The following is an 18180-nucleotide window of genomic DNA, read 5'->3' as shown; positions in this document are numbered from 1 at the left end:
GTAGTTTTGGAGAATAAATTAAAACTCAGAATTTTAATATTTACAATGTTAATGAGGTAATAATGCAAACTCAGAAATATTTATCTTTTTCACAGGGGAATAAAGAAACTGTTTTTCAGAGGATAATAAGGTCCCCAGAACACTGTTTGAAGCTAGAAAGGTGGCAGGGTCTGCCACATATAAACAAAGTAAAATAGTGTTATATTGTGCTGTCCATTAAGGTCAGTTTGTTTATTCAGTCAAGAAAATGAAGAGAGTTTGTTTATTTAGTTTGTTCAGGCACAAAAATCAGTCAATGAAGATCTTTCTTTCCTGTCAACATATGACACAAGACATTTCATGTATTCCCCAAAACTACATAGTACACCTTTAAGTAAAAATAGCCTATCTGAATACATCTTCCATCACTGGATACTATAAAGATGTCCCCGTTGGAATGCAGCCTTTAATAAGTCATCTAACAACGTGTATCAACTCCTTATCTTGTTAATTTAGATACTAATAGACCTCCTAGTTTGGGGCTGTTTTGGAAGTCTTTTTCCCAGAAACTCCAATTTCTGTATTATCTTCACGTTCCCAGCATTATAACACAGCCGTGCTAATTACAACATATGTCAAAAGGAAGCCCTGTGACTCACAGAATAATTGCCGGAGACGATCATCCACTCCAGGTGTGCGTAAAAGCTCTTGTGCGTAAAAGGAGCGTTAATGGATCCCCGTGGCGCAATGGCACATCACCAGTGAAAACGAGCCGTAATCTGTTCTCCATCAGCATTTAAATAATTCAGCAGTGAGGTGTCGACTACCTGCACACATTAGTCTTTACCATTAGTAATAGTCCAGGCTAAAAGGGATTCGGATTTATATTTTTATGCGGAGACGTTTGGCTGAAATTACGCACAGTTTGGCAATGATGGAGCTAGTTAAACTTGTTATAATAGTTCTGCTGTTTCTCACAAATGTTTTCTGTCAAGAAATGGAAGTTGACAACTGGACAGAAGGCATCGAAGAGGTAAGACTTAATCATATTTGTGAAACTATTAAAATTTGCCATTTATGCAAAGAATCAGAAAACATCCCAGAAGCTTTTTCTATAACTTATAATAGTTGTTAAAATTTTCTTTTCGGTTTAAAAGTTCTTGGTAAGATCATTTATTGGACTCAACTGCAGTTGTAAAATCAACTACAATGTTTCTACAGAGAGCTAAAGAGCATTTATTTTTTCTTTGCATTGTTTGTCTCCTAAAAGAACAAATGGCCAAACTCAGGTGTAATTCAAGATATATTCGTGAGAATGAGCAGAAATCCAGGACCACAACAATTTCTGCGAGGCATTGGGAAGAAGGACTCCGGTAGAGCTATTTGATGACATTTCACACCAAGAAATCCTGTATTTATTTTTAAGACTGCTGCGTTCAGGTCTCATTTTGTTTCTTTCCTCCAACAGCAACATCACAGAGATCCCGTAAACGTAAGTGTTTTTATTTTGCTTTGTATTTTGAAAACTATTAAGTGACTGTTGCATTTCAACAGAACTTTTCATTTTCAGGGAACAGATTTCAAACATTTGTTGGATTGATGGGTAAAAGGAGCTTCGAGGATCAAGGTATACATTCAATAGTGACATTAAATATTCTTAAGGGCAATTTTGGTGAAAATCTGCCTGGTAACAGCTGTTTTTATCCCTGCAGGAGCCATGTGAGCTGCACAGAAGATTAAGAATCTGCTCATTTTATTTTCTTTCATTCCTGACTGATTGCAAAAACTTTTACTTTGTGTGTTATTTATTTCATTAAAGAAATATTAAAGGATTACGAATTTAAATTTAAGTTTGACACTGCTCCCAAAGCTGAGCATTTTTAGGCAAACGGGGCCATCTAGTGTTCAAATAACATGGTGAAAAGCAAATCTAACAGTACAATGATATAAAAACAGTCCTGTAAAGAAAAAAAAAAGTATCATCACCTCACAAAAAGTATCCATAATAAACCATTTCACTCCTCAGTATCATCACAGGTTTATTAAGTGACTTTGTACAATACAAATGAAAAATAAAATTAAAAATACAGAGATGGAGTACATAGCCAAAGCAAATTGCGGTGTTGACTCTTCATTTCCCACTGATCGTTTCCGCAGAGTGATTGAAATATTGTATTTTTTTTTTCTTTTTAAAGCGTTCAGGATCACTGTAACATATGAAAGCATGTTTCTTCTCAACAGTGGACGCTGCTCTCAAGTCTCTGAGGATTTTCTAAACATACAAAAGAAGTCGTTACTTCAGCTGGCTCGGTATATATAAAAATAAACTAAAGTGAAATATAACACTTAATGATGACATTATAAATGGTGGTCCAAGGCTAGTGGAAATAGCTAAACACAGAGGAAAAAGAAAGCGTTACATTTCAGAAAAAAGAGAAGCTTTAGCCATTGTTTTTTTTTTTTAATCTATAAAAAAGGCCCAAGGTGCATTTTATTGTTTTTCATGATCTCAGGTTTCTCTGCTGACTGGCGCACTGATAAGAGGAGGGTTAAAGGTTTACCACTCAAAACAAAAAGGATTAGTCAATGCCTTGTCCTCTTCTTACTTTAATACATAACGGAAGATCAGGTTAATGTTCATATACTGTTACTTTCATTTTTATCTGTAAACACATTAAATCCACCAGAACTTGATTGTAAAACAGTCAAACATGACTCGTGGGTATTTTTTGTTGTTGTCTGCAGTGCTCTCTGTAAAACTGTACACATCAGTCATTTAAAAGCAACCTTGGGATGAAAAAAAAGAGAGCAGCAAGTGGGGGTGGGGGTGGGGGGGGACAGTATTCAGTTATAACAACAACAATAATAATAATAATAATAACATCAATAATAATAATAATTAAAATAATAATATGGGTTTGGCCTTTCTAAAATGGGTTTCTTTATTTCTGTCGTTAAGGGAAAAAACATTCTTCGATGATGAGTCCCGAGGCAGCGAGGGGGCTCTGTTGTGGCGGCTCTGTACGTACATGAAGACCCCCGTCACCTCCTCACATACCCATAATACCCCCAGTACCCCCCTCTAGTGGCTGGGAGCAGGAGCGCAGCTGTGCTGGCAGACAGAGCGGGGACAGGGGACGAGAGGGGTGGAGAAGAAGGAGGGAGGGGAGAAGAAGGGAGAAGGGGGGGGAGAAGGAGGTGGGTGATGTCAGCGCCACACACTGGCGTCCTGACCGGCAACGTTGGCAAACAATATTAACTCGAGCCGGGGTGGTCCTGCCGACTGTCTCTTAAAAGATCTTGCCTTTCTTTTTGTTTTTCTCCAGGGTCCTGTAGAAGAGGAGAAACACACGCTTTACTTTCAGATCTTTGAGCAGCAAATACAACCATCACTTTATAAGTTATGTCTGTAAGAAATAAGACATTAAAAAGCCTACACAGTACTGATGCATTTATACCAAAGTACACTGTACAACAAGTACACAGGACATTTTTGCCCTGTGACCCCTCCAACTAGGTAATTAAAGTGCACTTGAGACCCATTGTTACTGGCTGAATACACCCACTGGTTTTGATCACGCTGACCAAACATTGATTGTCTTCACATGAGAGAATTCTGAATTTGTCTGTGCTCTCACTGGTTTCATGTGGTGGGCTCAGTTGGAGAAAAGAGTTACTAATAGCCCTGCACGATACTGGAAAAAATGTTGCAATATTCTTCTCTGCAGCAATTTAAAAAAATACTGTAAAAAAGAAAGACATTAGCTCTGTCAAACCATTCAAAACAATAAAGCAAATAGCACGTAGCAATTAAATAAATGTCTCCAAAAACAGGCACAGCAAACACAAACAGACCACAACAATTCAATATTGGTCAGACTGGCCATGAGGACAACAAGGATTTTCTCTGGTACACCCGTTGGCCAGTCCAACAATTCTAATGGCTGCTTCGTGGGCTGCTTGTGCCGCTGTGAGCAACTCCTTACAGATGATCTGTCTGTCCATTTTTGATGCAATTTGAGAAAATCAATTTTCTCTTTCTGCAGGAAGATCAGATGGCCACAAGGTGGCACTAATCCATTACTGTCCACCATTTACCCTCCAATGATACTTAAGGTCAGTCCCACAGTGCGTGGTATAGGAGCTTAAATACTTGGGTTTGTTAAAAATATTGAGTGCATGTGTCTGTTGTACCTGGAGGCCTCCAATTTCTGCTGCTCCAGGCGCTGCTGGGCCTCCCAGTTCGCTCTCTCCTCCTCAAACACACGTCTCTTCTCCTCCAGCTCCTTGTGCTGAGCCTCCAGGTTCTTCTTCATCTGCTCATGACGCCGCTGAAGCTACAGAGAGACACAGGACAGAGGAGAACGTCAGTACTTTCTCTTGTATTTTTCTACAGTTTACAATACTCACTATACAGAATGAAGAGAGACAAGCCTTCAAACAGATTGCACTCTAACTGAATCAAAGAGCCTCGTTGTGCTGCAAGATTTTTGAGCTCACTATAAATTAAACTGTTTGGTGTCAGTGGAAAAAAAAACCAAAGAGAGAAATGTTCAGCTGATTTAAACAGACTAAACAAGGGAAAATGCTTGGACAGAAATAAGGCTTGAAGTCAATATTAAATTCATGAGGTTAACCTTAATGTTTCATTTCATTTCATGGCTTTGAGCTTTAGTTCTGACTCTGACTTCATGTTCCATTTTATCGACAACGTCAGATAATGTCACAGACTGTTTTTTCTTCCTACAAAAAACTATAATAACTTAAAACTTAACTAAAAACTGTTTCCATCATCAGCAGATATTGTTCAACGAAGACATAATCCCAACAGTCTGCATGTTACACATGTAAACTGCATGCAGACAAACAAATTAACTGAAGTACAAAAGTACAAAAGAGGGAACTAGAAAAAAGAACATAAATTTAGACAAATCAGCAACACTCTCTCACAAACCTCCCTCACACTTCTAACCACTGAAACACGTCAGCATAAGAGGAAGGAAGGAGCCCAGACAGAGATGAGTAACTTCACGAGGGCATTAACGGCAGAATTCATTAAACCACATACGTACGTGTGTTTGTGTGCGTGTGTGTGTTTTACCTCAGCTTCAGAGTCTTTGAGCTTCTGCACTTTTTCCTTGACTTTCATCTCAAACACCTGCTCCATCTCCATCTCCATCTTCTTCATCTTAGTCACATGCTCCCGTCGTTCCTCCTCCATCTGGGCCAGGGGACTCCTGCACAAACACACACACGCACACAAAGACACACATTTAGACCCGCACTGCAGAGCATCACCAGCATCGGCCTACTCATCAGTCTGCTGATAAAGTGTGAACAGTAATTACTAGAGTCGTCACGATAATTAACTGAATTCACTTAAGTTAATTAAGTGTATTTAACAAACTCAACTCTTTGACCCAATTTGTTCTGCACACAGAAATCTTATTTAAACGTGAAGAAGAAAAAGACGATAAAGAGAAAGGAGTATGAGGAGCATGTTTTACTTTCATATTAAACAGGTCAAAGTAAAATATGCAACGTTTCCTCTCCTAGACTGACTGAAAGCTGTGCAGAAGATCTGAACAAATCTCAAATTATATCGTGACGACATCAGCCCTCATTTCCCAAAGAAATGCATCATGTCAGGGTGCAGGAGGGAGAAAAGGGAAAAGTTTCAGGAATGATGGGATCCAACAAGGCTGACAGGAGCAGGAGACCAAACTGACCACGAGACATCTCTGAGAACCAGAAGATGGACCCCAAAGCTACTGCAGGGCACCTGTGAACACTGACTGTTAGTGCACGTGGTGGGTTAAATGTTAGTAAAGCTCACCAGGATGTTTTATTGCAGTGTGAGTGTACAGAGACCTGACATTAAATATGGAGAGGTTACCTGTGATTATGAGTAATGTATAGTCAGGATAGACGACAGTGTTATGACTGATTTAAATTATATAATAAAAGAGGTGATGCTAAAGGAGACAACAATGCAATCTTAAAGCAACATTATGTAAAAGCGGGGGATCAGCAACCTCTCAAAGTTGTTGACTCACTAGATTTGATTCATAAGTAATGTAATCTTGACAAAAGTGTCCGGAAGTTTTATGGTAACTACATTACGTTTACTTTTCATAGAAAGGTTATCAGCTTGGGATGAACGGATAACATATGTGAAGAGGAAACAAACTACTGTGAAGGTAAAACTAACGTCGAAACAGTTTGGTTATTTCAGTTGAGAGATTTTCTGGATTTGTATTTTTTCTGATGGGTTTGAAGTGGGTCGGGCTAAGCTGGTAAATAAATTTGGTAGCATGTCATGAGTTTTTGATCATTAAACTCTTAGTAAATAACACCTAAGGATATTTTTCTCCAAACTTGAATTGTATTTAGTCCTGAATACTTATATAGATATATAATACAGTACTATCTAGTTAAATACTTCAAATTTGCAACCAGGTTTTCAGGGTCTTTATCAGAAATCCAGTTCAAATGAAATGCTGCAAAACTCTTAAGACAAGTTATCTTTATGAGAAAAGGAGAAGTGCTATGATACACTTAATATATATCTGATTTTAACAGATGTAACGCCTCCTCAGCAGCTGAGATTGGTTTATGGATGTCGCTTACACCCACCTCAGGCCGGATGCTTTTTCAGAGTAAATGTCACTTGGATGAGAACGTTGACAACTAAAGGTGGAACGCACCAGCAGCTGTGGCTTTGAGCAATTTCAAAATAATAAATCGATGTAAATGTCGTGCATCTCATAATCATTCTTAACCACTCCATTGCTCTCATGTACAGGTCTCTGTTATTACTCCAAGCAGCAGCAGGAGGTGGAAGCAGCAGCAATAAATGCAACAGTGGAAAGAGTTCAAGGCTTTGTCACATTCATAGCCGTCAAACTATATTCATGAGTGTGGCAATTCATAGTTTTTCTCCCGCTGTTCCTGGAAATGTCTACTGACAGGGGGAAGTCGGGGGAAAAGAAAACCTACAGTAATTCAACATGGAGGAAAGAAAACACCCAAATGCAGCCAACTTGGGAGAAAAGAGGAAGGAGGGAGAGAGATCATTCACGAGGGTCTCAAAAAAAAGTGAAAAAATGACCACTTACATTCCTTCAACTGTGTCATGTCTAAAAAACAAAAACACATTCAACCAAACACACACACAGACACACACACGCACGCACGCACAGACACACACAGCATGCAATAATGAGGTCATGCACTAAAACATCTTCTAGACGTGTTCTGTGATTTCAGCCACTTTGTCACTGCAAATGGAAAAAATGAAAGCTTGGAAACAATAATGTCAGCTATGTGAGCTGGGTGTCAAATATATTAACAGAGTCGATCAAATGTTTAGCTGTGTGTTAGCATTAGCAGTGTGAGGCTTTTATTCAGCTGTAGAGCCAGAATTATAGCTGAGTGAGTTAGCCATTTGCTTGTGTCTACATGAATGAGAAAGCAGTGTGGTGCTTTGAATGGAAACTGATCAAAATCAGTGGCTTGATTTTATGCAAAGTAGTACAGTCAGAGGTTTCGACAAAAGCAAAATCATTGAGTGTTTGTCAAACGTCACAAGGAGAGAACAAATGGAGAATGGAAATATATGAACAAGACTTTTTCCGTTGACTGGAACCTAAATATAGGACAGGAGTAAATATTGTGACAACAACTCAATCTCATGTTGCTTTTTAAGGATTTCTGCAGGTTTCATCAAGTTAAATTTAAGAATTTTAAAGACATTTTTAATACAACAGAGTAGAACATAATTATAGAAAATCAGACGATATGTCCTAAAAGTAACTGTCATTATATCATGAGAGAAAAATGTTTTGGTCTTTCGAAAATTAAATTTTGTAATAAATCCAAAGCCTTTTATTATTTAAGGAACTTGTTGGATAAGATTACATAGAAGTGAACCTGTCCCGCTTGCCTCGACTACAGCTGTCGTCTTAAGTGAACTTTGTAAAGCACTTACTTGGTGGACAGTTGGCCTTTAGCCCTGTTGTTGTCCACTCCGTTGTAGGTGACAGCGGCCAGCTTCCTGCTGCGGTAGTTTTCATAGTGGACGTTGTTTGTCACGTCCTTCAGGTCCTGCATGTGAGTTCTGGAGACAGACAACAAACAATTCAATATATTTAAAAAGCCCTTTGAGTAATGTTTCAAACTGCTTCTTCTGCAGTTAAACAAAAACTGATATTGATTTGATTTATTTAATCTCTGATACGTCTAAGATCTTTTATTATCAGAGAACCTGATCATAAACTGTCTTTGTTTATTAACTGCCTGGTTAACTGAGGTGTTTATTAACCGTAAATGTTCCAGGTTAGTTATCATCTTTGTTTTTGTACCTGATGAGCATGTCCCTGAGGATGGTGAAGTCACAGTGGTCGCTGTTTTCAACTAGAAGAGAAAACAAGAAGCCAGTCAGACAATTCTCTGGATAATAACTATGTAGCCTTGTTTATTCAGACATCCAGTATCATCTTGGGTCTGATGCACTCAACAATGCAGGGCAACGTAAGTAAAGTTCAGTTCCTGTTCTCAGGAATGCTGTTGAACTGTCCTTACTTGTTGGAGAATAACACAACATTCTTAACTTTATTTATATTTGGTCTGATTCATTTTTATGCCTCCTACTAATTTCACCAGTTGCCCACATTCATTTGGATGCATCACTTCTTCAATTTCTTCAAGGGAAATTCACAATTTAAACATTTTTCACTGTGGTAACTAAACCCTCATACCTTCTGCAACCCCCCAGGGGTATTGTCTCCCTCTGACCCTCTTGCTGTTCACCTCGATGATGGTGTTGCTTCCTACTACAGCCAGCGGCAACTTGTCCTATCAAAAGATCAACATTTGGAATCATTAACATTAAGTGCTTGAGTCTGGGTTTGACAAGAACAAACTAGAACACATACGTAATATGACGTGTCAGGTGACATATAGTACCTTTATCTTCTTCACCAGCCTGTTCTCTTCTTCGTCGTCCGTCTCAGGGAACTCGTAGATCTTGATTTTGTGCTCTTGGATTTCCCGCATGATCTGGCAGCAAAAGAGGGGATCTTTTAGAAACTTCTGGCAGAGTTAATTGGAAACATTAGTCTCCTTAATCTAATGTTGAGTCAGGAAAAATACATTTATTTAATCAAGAGATGTGCTCTCCATACTCTGCTTTGAAGAAATGCAGATTTTTGCGTCTTACAAATGTCTTGCATAGTTACTTGAGTAAACTAAAGTAACTGAAACATGTGACACTAGAAGAAACATTTTTGTTGTTGTAGATATCTCATATATTCACTTACAAACCAGTATCCACTCTCCTCACCCTATTTGGTGTTATACAGTGACTTCATGCAGTTCACTGATGTCAGTTTTAGCCTAGCTTGATGTTGACGATGTCAAAAACGTTCGAAGTATAGGCCCTGATGTTACCCGTTATGCTCCTGACTTAAATTAATTAAAACTTTATATGACTGGTTAAAAGATGTTGATGTGTACCAACTATGTTTGTAACGAAGCACAACAAATCACACAAAACTACATAAAAAAGGAACTACTTCTCAGTCTTTTTTTTTGCGTTTATACATATAAATAATTTACAGAAAACCTTCCACACATCGTCGTACAAACAGCTGTAGCACCAAAGAGGTTCTACTTTATTTGGGTTTGCTTCAGGATGCACTTCTCTGCCAAGATACCGATGACCACAGTGAAAAAAAACAAAAAATGCTCTAGGCTATTTTTTTCTGCAGTAGTGTGCAGCTGGGGAAACTACTGACCTGTTTCTTGAACTGTTGGCATTCCTCTGGGGTGAGGGTGTCTGCTTTGGCGATCAGCGGGATGACATTGACTTTCTCATGCAACCGTTTCATGAACTCAATGTCCAAGGGCTTCAGTCTGCAAGGAGATAAAGATACAGCTTTACAAGGAGTTCTGCAAGCAGTCTGAAATCATTTTCTAACACTTTGTACCTTGTACTTAGTATTGATATACTGTATCTTATTTTCTAGCCATTCTAGCACATTTAAGCACAAAACAATGAATCAAACAATTGTGGAGTTAATTTTTTTCATTGCAGGGCATTTTTGCGGCTGACTGGCTTTTGGATTTACTTCTGATAACGTTTTCTTGGTCAGCCCTTCTTTAGACAACACAAGGACAAATGGAGCTTAACCAAATATAGAGAAGTATCTGTGACGCCTGACTGATGTTTGTAATGTCTAAGAAAATGACCTTATAGTCGTGAGAAAGCGTTGCTATTCTTGGCTGTTTATGAGCTGAATAAATAACATTTGACATGGCTGAATTACTGAGTTATAGCTTCGCATTTCGATATAATCTTTATTCGACTCTTTGAAGGTACAGTGGAAATATCCGTCTGAGTTGAATCTGCCTGAAGCAGAATCTGATACAGTATTAACAGTGGGATGCATGTTTGTCACGTTGCCAACAACCAATGTGGATCCATTTAAAAAAAACACATAGTGCTGCACTGAAAACCAGGATGTTACAGCTAAGAACAACAGTTATTACAATAAAACTACTTCACTGCTTCTCTACTCATCAGATCCTACGAACGTCATTAACAGGTGACAAATCTGATGCTAATAAACTTTTATGATAAACCCAACAATGAAATACGACAGCTGGTCCATGGAGCAGGACATATGCACATCAGCAAGCACTGTATGATTAACAGAAGCATGAGTATGACTAACTGTTTATTGCTTAATATTGTCTGACATCGATATTTCATAGCTTCATTGTATGGCAGCAATATCTGAGTCAATGAAACACACTAAATGTTGGATAAATTACAATAAAAACAGGCCTGGTGTTCTGCCACATTTCACTGCTTCGATCGTACACAAACTGACCAGGAGGCTATGCTGTTGGCAAGCGACAATTCAGCTACTCAAGCTATGCACAACATGTCCTGAACTGATGTCATTGCTGAGAGGGAACCAACACTAAATTTTAACTAACAAACAGGGTCAATTATTTTGGGACAGAACAAAAAAATCTAGCCAAAATTGACACATATTTGAGACAATGACAAATGTATATTCAAAATCCCAACAAACAGTGTAGTACATTATTATTACTTTCCCTGCAATTGTCTTGTTTCTTTTTTTACACTCTTATTTTAAAACATACTTACTGATTGATCTGCAACTAATTATTAATTAAAGAGCCAAATTTTTCCTCTGATCATTTTATCAATGACATGTCAACAAATAGTGAAAAAATGTCTTGTTTTGTTTGACCTCAATGTCCAAAACTAAAATGAATTCACTTTACGATGATAGCTGACAAAGAAGCAGCAAACCTGCACATGTAGGAAGCTGGAACATAAGAAATTGTGGCATATTTTCATTACTTTTGCTTGATAAATGACTGATGTGATTAATTGACTTTCAGCTCTACTTGCTGATGTTGACAATGTCAGCAAACCCCTCTGACAATTGGGTTCAACCACAGTTTGGGGAAAGCCGCAGTTAATGATTTAACAGAGGTTGATGTGGGCGATCTTTTCCATCATGAGTCACCGTCCTCAGAAAAGCTGCCGCCACAGTTCAGCTGGGTGCTCAATGTCCAGATTGTCTCTCAGTGTTGGAGGTCATTGTGATTCTGTGTGAGAGCTGTCAGCTGGTGTTATGAGGGGATGCTCTGTGTGTGTGTGTGTATGAGAACATACGCTGCCCATCCTCAAGGCTAACATACTGCTTGTGTGGGTACAGAGGGCTGACTTGTACAAACACAATGTCTCACAGAGGACGGACGGAGAGGCCGAGGAAGGAGGAGAGAAAAAGCACGAGGAGAAAGAAGGACAGAGCCTTCTTCATTGTTTACAGTAAGTCACGGTCAACAGCTTTAATGTGAGCACACAGTGGACATTTGCATAAACACGAACTGGGACACAAACAACAGTATCCTGCACTACAATGGCAAACAGCAGAAGCTCCATTTGTTTTTTTAATCTTTTTTTTTTTTTTTTAATAAAAAAAGGTCAAGAGCCTTGAATAGAGGCTGGGGAAATCACAGATTTTCTGCAGACAGAAGTGACCCTGGCATTAAAATCTGAGGGATTAGCAAAATGATGGATATGGATAATGATAATACTCGACTTTATCGTTTTGATGATTTGCAAAGAATTTATCCTAAACCTAAACCTGATCCAAGTAATAAATCGGGGCTAGAACAAGGCACATTATTCCACTTTCTTTGTAGCTGCCCAAAAATGTGAAAATTCTGTTAACAGGTCAAACAAACTACATCAGATATTATTTCTATTGAGTTCCCCGTCTGCCCTCAGGTATCTATTCTTGGACTACTTCCACCTGTCAGCTGCAAAAAACAAAACAAAACAGAGATAGTCATTTAATGTTCACTGAAGGCTAAACACTGTGTTGAGACTGCCTGGAAGAGCACTGTGGCGCCTACAGTTGGACATGGGTTTGAAAGTTTAACAGCCCAGCCATGGAAAAACAAACTGAGGTCACAAAGGGGACAAATACAGAGTTTTTAGAGTCCCTACCAAGTCAAAAATATTGTTTTTCTTCTTTTCTTGTCCTTCAGCTGAATAAATTTAATTTTCTCTGTGCCCAGTGAAAATCAGATTTAACTGGCAGGCCTAAAAGCATAATTTGTAATTTGTCAGATCCTGGTCCAGTATTCAGCATACACAAATGTGACGACGAACCTTGAAGCCTCCAGTGCACAAACACTGAGAATGGGCTTTACAGTGATGTAGGAAACATCTTGTGTCCAGCAGTTCAACTTGTGAAATGAAAAATATTTTCATAATGATATTTTCTGGAAATTTTAATGAGGGAAAAGGACTAGCTGCCATTCTAAATATTTCCATGCAGAAATTATACTTATTTACTACAAAAACCACGTCAGACACACATCAGATAATTCTGATGTGTGTCTTAATACATGTGAGGAGGAGATCTTCAAATATGGGGACATTTTATTAATTATCTTGAAAGTCACCTATCAAGATGCTTGCAGAGATAATATAATATAATCCAGCATAAGAGTTAAAGGTTTTTTTGGGTGTATAGAAGTGTATTTGTTGTGTGTTTGTCGTGTTGCATTCTGTAAAAAATAAAAGACAATAAATTCCCCAAAAAGAACAAATGCATTTAACTGAGTTGTCAACTGAATATCAGCCTTTTATTTTCAGGGGAGGAAATAACCTCTGAAGCTTCTCAATTTCACTACTCCCACACTTCCTACTCTTTGACTCGATTGTGCATCACACAAGACACCTACTCTTCTTAAAGGAAAGACTAGATGAGCACATTTGAGCTGTCAGCTAGCTGTAGAAGATCTGATGGGAATAATAAACATGACAGATTAAATTCCATACAGTTGCGACTTTATGCAACATTTGGCGATCAGTATCATCTGCTGGGCGTTTTGCCAGCGTCTCTCTCTGTATTGCTCATGCCCCCCCTCATTTTATTCCATCTGCAAGCTTAAAGTTTTAACCCTTATTTTGCAAGATGAGCTGTCTCACATGATCATTTACTGCAGCGGCCTGGAGGCAGTGAGTGTAGAAGATAGAGTAAGACAACACGCATATTTACTGCACACACTTAAGAGCTGCTCAGCGTGACCACAGCTTCGTGCTGTTGGCCACTAAGCTGTACTGTGCTTCAATGCAAATGGAGTAAGGACATTACTGGCCATCCTTCCTTTGATTTTTTCAGACTGCACAGAGACCTGAACCAGCACCCTTCACTTCCAGTAACAACCCTGCTTCTCTGACCTTTGGGGCATTCTTGACCCTTCATTTCCCTCCTTCCACTATTTTTTACTCATTTCCTCTCACTGTTCCCGTGTCCAACCCTTTCCTTTCTCCAATCCAATACGTCCTTTACGACCATCCTCTATTCTTTGTATTTAACAAGGAAGTGGTGATTCAAGCTCCTGATTCTAACTGGGTCAGCACATATTAACAACATGGGTGGTGTAGGCCGCTCTGAATAAAAAGCATTTTGTTATTAATTTGTGTCCCAGACTCACCCATGTCCCGAGGGGGCGATGAAGTACAGGCAGCAATGGATCCGGCTGTCGGGCATCTGCCGTCTGTTCACCCGGGATTCTGAGTTCAGGTAGTCTTCAAACTTGCTGTCTATGTGGTCGATGATTGGCTGCCAGCTGCATAACACAAATTACAGCTTTCATTAAGAAACAAAGACTGAGAAGTCCCCCCCTGAATCAGGAATGTCAGAGAGTTTTTAAGGATTATAAGTGAAGGAATATTATCTGCGCTGAGCTGAAGTTATGGCGATCCTTACCAGTTGCTGTTGTCAACAGCATCTCCAAACCCTGGGGTGTCAACTATTGTGAGCAGCAGCTGGACGCCGCCTTCCTTTATTAAAACTTTGGACTGCTCCACCTGACACAGGAGAAAGAATAAAGGGCACACTGTGTTTACTTCTGCCACAAACTGTGCCTGAAACGGTTTAATCAGGAAATGTAAAACCAGTATCGCTGTGAAGTAGTAGCATCGCAGATCACACAGTTCACATGGAAAACACTTAAAGCTAGCAGCATGTAGCAACACGCCATCCCAGACTGTGCTATTAGCTAACTATGTTGAGAAACCAGAGACGCACAAAAGCATCTGGAGATAGAAATACTGTCAGTCAGGAGCCAGACAGATAAAGTGCAGCACTTGAGGCACTAAAGATTCAGGACAGCGTTGTGTAATTAAGTAAGATGGACTTTATGGAAGAAATAGACAGTCAGCCTGACTTTTTTAAAATAAGGTTTTTACTGCATCTCTTAAGGAGTCAGTCAAACCTCTTCACAGTGTGGTAAAAACGATTTTTTACAAACCAAGAGAGCTGTTAACACAGCTTGATCGAATAAGATAAAATAAATCTAAAAGTAACAGACTTTCTAGTCTCCTTAAAAATATTCAGATGATGTCCTTACGTTGAACGTTAGTTAGTTTAACAAGTTAAATTTAGGACTTTTTACAGTTTTTAAGACTCTTATGAACACAATTTAAGACCTATTTCATGTCTACACTGGCTAAAAAATGCAGAGGATATGAAGGAAAGTTGGAGTCAGTTCAGTGTTATAATTACTGGCTTTTTGTGCCATTTATATTTGTGATAAAACAGCTTAAGAAAGGGGAGAAAGAGAGGACGACACGCACCCAAAGACCAACGGTTGGAATTGAACAACTATTTCTGTGTTCTTTGTTAATCAGTTTGCATGACGTATGGTGAGAAAGGCAAAGAAAATGATTCTGTATTTAACAGAGCAAGTTCTCTGGCACTGTGATATTGTAAATCACAATGTTTTATAAACAGCCCATTCATGTGTGTTTTCATAATAATGTGGTATCTTTGTTAATGTTCCAGCTGATGTTGTGAACGAGCGAGCAAAGAAGTTTAATTTGCTGTATTCATCTTAGCGGGATGAAAGGCAATTCCTCTACTTGAGAGCTACATAGTTGAGAACACAGTGGAAAAAAACAGATAATTAAGTAGGCAATTATGTATAAAACACAGATCTATATTTGTTGGTTCTGTGGCCACATTCTCAAATAGTACTTCAAAATGATGGTTTGGACAGCTGCCAGAGCCGCTGGTGGGTTAGAAAATGTTACCAGCCACAGCCTGTAACACATTTCAATGTTGTTTATTGAACTGTGCAATCTCCCCACTCTGATATTTGATCTACTTTGAGCTGTATTAAACAAAAACACCCAGCGGCAATTTCTTCCGTATCTGTTTTTTTGGTTGCAGCACATGCTCGCACCGTGTGAAACATCTCAGCTCAAAGATAATATTTGTTTCAATGTACCTGTACAGTCTTTTTGATTCTATGCGAAGGACCAGGATACTCTGCTGAATACAGGTCTGTGAGGAACAAAGAGTTGATCAACGTGGATTTGCCCAACCCTGACTCACCTGTAAAAAAAAGCAAAAGCAGAAGACAAATCAGTACTTCAGGAACACACTGACTAATTACATTCAGGTTATATTTAGGCAGTTGGTCAGATGGTAATGCTTTGCATAACTTGGAATACAACATTCCTATTACAAGAACCCAACCCTCTGAATTACATCCACACAAAGATCACTGTTGGCATCTGTAAGACAATTAAAGGTCATGTGCTATCCGCAGTTGAGACTGACATTTGCCCAAGACATTAATCCATTTGGGTTTACAGTTCAAAGGCTAAGGACACAACACTGACAATGGCTCTTGTTATGTTCAGCTGACTGGCTGTGCAGTCTGGGAGGCTTCTCAAGCTTGGCTGGCCATTGTGTGCCCAGTTTCCAAGCTCCAATGAAAAGGATCATTAGTGGAAATGACCACTGACACTGCCTGCCTTGGCTGATGGCCACAAGTCAATATTTAATGAGCCACCATTTACACCCAAGCTACAGCCAAAGGGTAATCTGTGGAGCTCATTCTGTAACATTTGTCTGTCGTCGGTTTTATGCATGGCATGTAACAATGTGCTATGGGTATTATTCACTTGTTAAAAGTACAGCAACATGAAGTGATGACAGGCCTGTGAATTGAGCTGATTGCAACGTTGAGTGAACAGGTTGTTGGTTCACGAGTTTCATGAGGCATGGGCAGACGTGCCAGTCACTGCTGGTAATACCGGTCCCATCTCTCTCGTTCCCTGCCTTTATCTTTCATCCTCCTCCTTTTCTCTTTCACACCACATTGGTGACGCATTGCGTTGCGCGGCAGGGACATGTGGGCACACAGCTCATCAGAGCCAAGGAAAGCTTAATATGCGTGCGTGTGTGTGTGTCCATGGAAGAGAGTGATTCCAAAAAAACAATGGCAAGCATTTAACTATCACCAATCCCAGAGGACCTCCTCTACTTTCCTTGCTGCTAGATGCAATACCGTTTCTATCTTTTTCTGAAATTGTTCCCAAAATGAGGTTATTTCTCGAAAACACATTAAAGCATTCACAGGTCCCGGAGGACCACTTGGTGACCATCTAGCAGCTTTTACAGAGGGCGCTGCGTGAAACAAGAGCAAATGAAATTCAAGTGGCTTTTTATGAGGATGTTCTAATGTAAATAACAGCAATGAAAAGACTGCACGCTGACTGACGTCTATCAGCAGTACTGTAAGCAAAAAGCCTGTAGAAACGAAGTGTTGCTATCACAACGGGAGATGTGCTATTCTTAGAGGCATGCTGGGTACGAATTCTGCTGGTCCCACCACAGGAAATGGTTTTGACCCGAGGAAGCATTTTCCCTCCAAACAGGGACTGATCAGCCGAGGAGGATCTTGGCCCGGTGTCAACCACCACATCCAGGCATTTTAAAAGAATGTCTGCGTTTTTGATTTGCTGAGTGCAGCTCTAGATAAATGCATCCCAAATGTGTCTGTTCTGGCAGAAAAAGTCAAGGACCTGACATCAAGATTAATTTGAATAACAGCAATGCAATGGTCCCCTCCTCTCTGACTCAGAAATTAACACTACAAAGCTCAGGGCATGTCCCTTGTACAAAAATATGGCTCCACACACACGTACCCAAAAAATCTCTCTCGTGCTCTCCAAAACAAACCACAGACTGTAACGCCAACCGCAACAAATACAATGAAATGATTCATTAAAAACAAGAGCAAACACAGCAGCGTGTGTTCTTCTTACCAACAACCATCAGGGTGAACTCAAAGCCCCTCTTGACAGACTTCCTGTACACTTGGTTTGGGAGGCTTGCAAAGCCGACATATCCCTCCAGATTCTTTTGCTGCTGTAAGACAGAAAAAAAACACACACATCAAAACCATAAAGAAATCTAATCTTGCACCCCCGCTTTAGCTGCAAAGCTTAAAAGAAAAGTTTGAATCTGTATTCCCATGCTGCCAAAACTGAAAAAAAAAACCCCACCTGAATCCTAATGTTCCCTTTAAGTAGATTCAAAGTCAGACAAAACATTTTTATAATACAGTTTGACAGTCTGCATTTGCTTATTCCAGATTTCATTAAAAGATAAATCACACTTACATCGAGTAAAATATTCATATCCAAAATGCCGCCATTAAATCAAATGGAAATATTCAAGATGTGTCATATATCATGCCTTACTTTTTAAAAATTGTTATTAAAAGAGTTACACCGGAGATGTTGAGATCTCAAGTAAACTTCAAAATGATGTTCTTCTGACCTGA

General features: G+C 39.3%; 2 protein-coding genes across 3 annotated transcripts; one reads left to right on the top strand and one right to left on the bottom strand.

Annotated features, from left to right (window-relative positions):
- The first annotated feature begins 913 nt into the window (after positions 1–913).
- Positions 914–1752, top strand: LOC141011682 (protachykinin). Its single transcript, XM_073484921.1, has 5 exons — positions 914–1012; positions 1250–1352; positions 1448–1471; positions 1550–1606; positions 1692–1752. The coding sequence occupies exons 1-5, from the start codon at positions 914–916 to the stop codon at positions 1700–1702; spliced, it is 294 nt and encodes a 97-aa protein (XP_073341022.1). The 3' UTR covers positions 1703–1752.
- A 253-nt stretch (positions 1753–2005) lies between these two features.
- septin7b (septin 7b) lies at positions 2006–17752 on the bottom strand. 2 transcript variants are annotated; one of them, XM_073484925.1, is made up of 13 exons: positions 17660–17752; positions 15832–15938; positions 14310–14410; positions 14035–14169; positions 9777–9894; positions 8947–9039; positions 8739–8835; positions 8343–8394; positions 7970–8098; positions 7098–7118; positions 5081–5216; positions 4174–4316; positions 2006–3309 (listed from the first exon to the last, which is right to left on the bottom strand). In XM_073484925.1, the coding sequence occupies exons 1-13, from the start codon at positions 17667–17669 to the stop codon at positions 3270–3272; spliced, it is 1182 nt and encodes a 393-aa protein (XP_073341026.1). In that variant the 5' UTR covers positions 17670–17752; the 3' UTR covers positions 2006–3269. The 2 variants fall into 2 exon arrangements, with proteins under 2 accessions (XP_073341026.1, XP_073341027.1); XM_073484926.1 differs by lacking the exon at positions 7098–7118.
- Positions 17753–18180: the final 428 nt, after the last annotated feature.

The sequence above is a fragment of the Pagrus major genome, chromosome 17 (genome assembly GCF_040436345.1).
Source record: "Pagrus major chromosome 17, Pma_NU_1.0".
NCBI lineage: Eukaryota > Metazoa > Chordata > Actinopteri > Spariformes > Sparidae > Pagrus > Pagrus major.
The sequence above is the reverse complement of the archived record's forward strand: the minus strand, read 5'-3'. Positions and strand labels throughout refer to the sequence as shown.